The sequence below is a fragment of the Cygnus olor genome, chromosome 8 (genome assembly GCF_009769625.2).
Source record: "Cygnus olor isolate bCygOlo1 chromosome 8, bCygOlo1.pri.v2, whole genome shotgun sequence".
Lineage (NCBI taxonomy): Eukaryota > Metazoa > Chordata > Aves > Anseriformes > Anatidae > Cygnus > Cygnus olor.
This window is the reverse complement of record NC_049176.1, coordinates 26,551,974-26,557,841: the sequence shown is the minus strand read 5'-3', so window position 1 is coordinate 26,557,841 and position 5,868 is coordinate 26,551,974. Positions and strand designations below refer to the sequence as shown.

General features: G+C 44.5%; 1 protein-coding gene across 2 annotated transcripts in view; it reads left to right on the top strand.

Moving 5' to 3' along the window:
- Positions 1–87: 87 nt before the first annotated feature.
- The window catches only part of CC2D1B (coiled-coil and C2 domain containing 1B), a 32,549-nt gene continuing 26,768 nt past the window's right edge, over positions 88–5,868 (top strand). Inside the window, exons 1-3 of one of the 2 annotated variants that reach the window (XM_040565068.1) lie at positions 88–260; positions 515–619; positions 3,487–3,628. In XM_040565068.1, coding sequence (XP_040421002.1) covers positions 554–619; positions 3,487–3,628 — 208 coding nt within the window. In that variant the 5' untranslated portion in view covers positions 88–260; positions 515–553. The remainder of the gene's footprint in view (positions 261–514; positions 620–3,486; positions 3,629–5,868) is intronic. The other variant, XM_040565069.1, reaches the window with a different exon arrangement.

Genomic DNA, 5,868 nt, shown 5'->3' with positions numbered 1-5,868 from the left:
TGGGTTAGCACAGCCTTGTCCCGCCTCCTTCTGCCACGTGCTGGGGCTGGCTGGGGCAGGTTGTACGAGAACTCCCACCGCCAGGGGTTCCCAGCAGCCCAAACGATCCCGGGGCAGGGGTTTGGGGTTTTGTCCCCTTCCAATTGCCCTGGGGACGGGGCCGGCAGCCCCGCCCCCGGAGTCCCGGCGCAGGCGCTGTGCTGTGGCGGAGCCGCGGCCGGGCGGTGCGGGGCCGGGCCGCGCTGCAGCGCCGGGCGGAGGTGAGCGGGGCCCGGCGGGGCCGGGCCGGCACGGGCCGGGCCCTCGGCGGCGGCCATTTCACGGCGCTCAGCCTCTCGCCGCCTCCCGCGGGCTGAGCGGCCGGGGAGGGCCGGGCGGGAGCGGTGGGGAAGGCGGCGCCGCTGTGCCCGCGGCCGGGGGGCGTTGCGGGGTGCCCCCGGTGCTGGGGGCCGTGCCCGGCCCGCGCCGCCAGCCGGGTACTGAGATACTGACGCTGGGCTCCTTGTGCTCTCAGTCCCTTAGAAACGCGGCCCTGTGAGACTCGGGAGCCAGCATGCTTGGCAGGAGGCACAAAAAAAGCCCCCAGGCAAAGGGGCAGGGCGCTGCAGTTGCAAAGCAGGTAAGGAAGGCGAAGGGGCAGGGAGGTGTGGTGGTACGGTAGGGAGGGGGCCGCCTGCTGTTCGGGGAGCTCGTACCGCTCCTGTCCTGCTAGGATCTCCCATGCACTGATACTGTAGGGCTATGAAAACTTCTGAATTGTGTATTGATTGTTTTTCGGCTTCCTGCTTTAGCGCGTTCTTAAAGTAATGATCTGACATGCAGCAGCAGAGGCCTTGGAAGGAAGCCACAATGCTGTGACACTGTAATCTTTGCATGAGACCGCATGACTCATGTTTACAGTAGTTTCCTACTTCACCTACGTGGAGATCTAATAACAAATTCAGTAACCGTATTGAGGTATTTCTTACACAGCTAAGAACACAGAAATAAGAATACTAGAATCTCTAGTAACAAATTCAGGGGCATGTATGGGGTAACAATAAATCAAGTTATTTCTTATTTCTCTCTGTGCAGTCATTCATGTAACAGATAAGCTTGTCTATGTCCCTGTCATGTAGCTGTAACGTAGTCTCAGGGAGCTTAGATGTGTCAGTATGTTGGTTTTTCATAATCCTTACCTTTGGATGTACTTTTGGAAGTCTGGAGAAGGGAAGCGTGATCTAGTTAATAGTTAGGAGGTGTAGGAAGTCAGGAAGCAGCATCAAAAATGGAAATCTGACCAAGGCAAAATTCTAGATACAGGAATGGAAGAAAGAGAGCTCAGTTAAATGTATAGAATAAGTTTGAACCGTAGTGGAAGTTCAGAAACCTTTGAAGGTGGAAAAGGGGTAAGTCTGTAGAGAAGAAAAAGCTGATGGAAAAATAGGGAAATACAAGAAGAGATTGGAATGGGATAATAGCCTGGAAAAAATAGGTAAGATATTCCTTGTTGGTGACTTCCCAAGAACCAGGTTTCCTATACAAGAGGCAGAATGGTTCTGTTAGAGGTCCGTAACGTCAGCATTGCTTTGATACAAAAACTTGTAGTTCTCAGTTGGAATAGTAATATATAAGAAAACGTAAAAGGGAAAAACATCTTTCACCCTCCCTAAAAAAGGAAAAAAAAAAAAAGTAAAGGATCTAACTAATATTTTGTTAATTTCTAATGCTGTATGGTTAGCTATTTGTCCCTTATTTATAGCTTGGAGGGTCGTTTTCTTGAATATGCTAATGGTTTATTCACTTGCAAATGAATTTAATTGTTTTTTGAGCTGCATGTTAATACTAAACAAATGCTTGATATAACAGAAAAAAGAAGTAAAATCAAAACTTTGCAGTTCATACACTAACTTAGTTGGAAATGTGCCGTGCTGAACAGATTGAGAAAGTCAGAGCCTGTTCTTTTCTTCATGACTACACTCGCTACGCTTACTGCGTAGTAACAGACAGGTCACAGCAGCTCCTGGTTCATTTTGCACATTGATAAAAGATACATGTGTGTGTTCTATAGAACTTGAATCTTCAGATCGCCATTAATAAACCTTTCCTAATTAAATCTTGTCTAGCCTTTCTTTCCATTCTACACAAAGCTACAAACGTTAGTTTTCTTTTACAGAAGATGGAAGAAGGCAGGGGGTGGCCAACTGATCCGCTCAGTGCCTTACAGAATGTCAAGGGCAGGATCATGGCTAGGCAACAAGTAGCTGCTGGTTTTGAACATTCTTCCTGATTCTTGGAGTCAGTATTTCTCAGCTGTGTTTCGTCTTCTCTTTTGGGATTATACAAGGCTTCAAAGAGAGCAACAAAATATTTCAGGGCAGTAGCCACCAGCACCGCAGTTCTGACAGTTGTCATTACTGATTCACGCTAGTTGATAAACTGACAGCCAGCTTCAACTTCTGGCAGCACTTCAGATCCTCCACGGCAGGAGGAGGCTGTTAACCCTTGCAATAATAACTGGTTTTTTATTCCTCTGCTTGAAAGGAGCTGAGCTGCTGCCTGCTTGGCCATGTGAAGACCAATAAGCTGAAAGAGGCTTGTGCTTTGAAAAAATCTGAGGAAATCTGCTCCACCTACCTCACAGGATGAATGGAATTCAGTTAATTCATGTTTATATATACATAATGCTTAGTGTATTTTGCATAAAGAACACTTATTCCTGGTTTGGCTGGTTTCTTCATTAGTGATACAAAATTCATGTCAAAATGGCATTTAAGAAGAATATCTTTCGGATTGTGACCTCAGAGGTTTCTTGGATATTTATATCCTTTGGCATATTTTGCCAAAATTGAGAGAGAACCGCCACTACTCTGTCAAATTCTGAATGCTGTTAATAATAATCTTCCCTGAGGTGCTGTCACTTAGCTGTAGTGATCTCTTCCAGCATAGTGTAGGCATTGCTGGGTTGGCCAGGTTTCTGTCTGCGTGCGCTTTCCTTGTTTTTATGATTTAGACACAGAGGTAATGAGAAATAGAGAACAGTTCTGTATATGTAAATATAGCTTTTTCCAAGAGATAAGGGAGAAGTCTCTGCGGGGCACACGTCAGACCTGTATTATGTGAGCAATGATAAAATATTTTTTAGCTTAGCTGTTAGCGGAACTGCTCTTAGCTTCCTTGATGATATCTGCTTAATGAGGCTCAGTATAACAGACGTTTTATTTTACCTTGTTGTGTCAAACTATTAGATAGGCTTTATTTTTAGAAATCATTGGTTATGTAGCATTCTAGAGGGAGTATTTGTTGCTTATGAAGATTTACATACCTCAGCTGAGTTACATATGACTTGTGTGCATTGCTCTGGTAATAGAAGTGGTGTGATAGTGGGCTCCAAAAAAGAAAGAGCGGCATCCAGAGTGCGTGGAAATGTTTAATCTATGCAGTGTGATGTTTTTGAGTGTCATCTCTGTTCTCACTGCTGTACTTTTTTCTTTCCCTTGTCTCCAGCTGGGGCTGTTTGTAGATTTCAATCCCGAAGAGATGCTGCTGGGTGCAGAGGATGGTGAGGATGATGGGGACCTAGAAGCAGAGCTTGCTGCTATCACAGGAGCAAGGGTGAAAGAAGGGAAAGCAAAACCAAAAGGGAAAAGTAAGTTAAAGTTTCATGATTTTACTTATTAATGACCTGAATAGTATATTGAAGATACTTATTTACAAATCGCTGATTTATCTAAAAAGCTTTTTCGTCACTGATAGAGGCAGTTTCCTTTACTTTGAAAGGTTGAAGTTGTTACTGCAAAAAAGGGGTGAGTTTTTTGTCTATGTTCGTGTGAACATAGGAAAAAGATAGACATGGTTAGCCGATTTAATAATGACTGCATAAAGATGTGCTTCGTAATTTAGCATGTGAAGTCATAAGTGGTAGAAGGTGCTAGATCAATTCAGAATGGAAATGATGTTCCTTGTGGAAGGTGGGTTGTTTGCTTGTTCTTCTGGTTTGTTTAGAGTTATGTTACATTCTCCAGTTACTTGGATTCTGTAACCAAAACAGAACTTGCTTTTAAGAGAGACGTTCTGGAAGTGATGGAGTTCCTTGGACAACTCCGTAGCTTGCATTATGTGTGAGGGTAGAGTGTCTCTTGGAATGAATCATTATCATTCTTAATATTTTAAGAATCTGTTAATTATGTCTGATAGCGTTTGCTTACAGCTGTGCAGTGTTTTACAGGATTGCTGTGAGCTACTGTAAGTCGAGATTGCTGCAGAGTTGGAGCAGTTTACTAGTGAGCGAGCTCTACCTCTGAAGTAGTACACGTATTTACAGAGCTGCCTGGTAGGCTGGTTCAGGAAGCTGATTTGTAAAAACAAACTTCTCTTGTGTTGGGTTTTCAGCTGAAACAGTTCCTTGATCTGTTTTACAGCCTGCCTGTGTAAATGCTGCAGCGGTTACAAGGAAGTGGGCTGGCAGCGATGGGAAAAGAAGAATGGGGCCTACCCTTGCTGCAGGTGCTAGAAAGCAGTGCTAGTGCAACTACAGCCTTATTTTCAGCTCTGTAGTCATTTACCTGTAATAGTTGAAGGGGCTTTCAGATGCAGAAAAAGTAGAGTGAGGAAATGAAAAATTATTTGGGAAAAAATGACTGTTTAAGCACTGCAACTGATGAGAGGGAGTGGGTATTTGAATCTAAAACTAAATTGTAAATCATTTCCACCATCTAGACTTCAAGATTGTAGTAAGTAAAACTACTAAGCACAATTCTGCTAATAAGCACAGTAGCAGAACTTCTGCCTTTGAACATAGGTTACTTGTGGTTGAAACCCACACTGTAGTGTTTTGGCGACGAATCTGGGTGTCAGGAGCTTCTGAATTGTTGTCAACATCTCCAGTGCTGAATTCCTTTGGCCCTGATCATATCAGTGTGTTTTTTTGTCACTTTACTCATAAGAGGGAAATGGAACTTCAGACAGAGAGGAAAAATCAGTGCTTACTATGCTTTCTAAAGGTGTGTGTACATAAATGTGTGTTTATATGTGCTCATAAAATCATACACAACTACTCTGTTTTCCTGGTAGAACTAGGAGTATATAGACCAGAAGTTTGTGGAAGATGAACAGCCGGGCAGCTGGCACTGGGGTGGGATCACAAGACCTGGTACAGCATACTGATGGGGGCACGGTGCGTGGGGAGACAGGATGCAGGCCAGCACCTGGAAAGGAGGAGGATACAGTATGGCCAGGAGAACAGACCCTGTCCAGAGGAGGATAGAGAAAAGGGACACAGTGCAGTGAATACTAGTGCTCAGTTCTTGTCTGAGCAAGAGGTGCAGTAATTGACTCCTGGATTTATATTCTAGAGCTGTGATGGGGGAAAGAAGTGATCTCTTTCTGTAGCTTGAGGATGCAGAAGCTGTACTGTTACAACATCTCAAGTACAGAAATCTCTGCTGTCTGTAAGTGATAAACGCCAGTTGGTGAGCTGCTCAGATATATGAAGTGGTAGCCTCAGCTTGCCATACCTTGTTAGTGCTGAACCAGCCATCCAGGGGGGCTTGGTTGGCTTTTTTTTGCCTCTGGTGGGGCTTCAGGTACGGGATACTCTGACCCTTCGGGTACAGCCAGTTCCTTTGGATATGGCCTACAGCCTGGTTGCAGAGTTTTGCTAGGGGTCATGTATATGAGCAGCATGTTTGATAGAGGCACTGTAGCATTGATACGGTAACTTTGATCATTTGATAAGAAACAACTTTATTTGGGTTAGTTTACAGCTGATTCAGCAAATGCGGGGGAGGGATGGGATCTGTTTTAGATCTGTTTAAATCAGCTGTAAAGCTCTGCCCTGAAGATCTAGATTTTATTCAGTGTTTGCTGGGACTAGTGAAGTCAGGATCA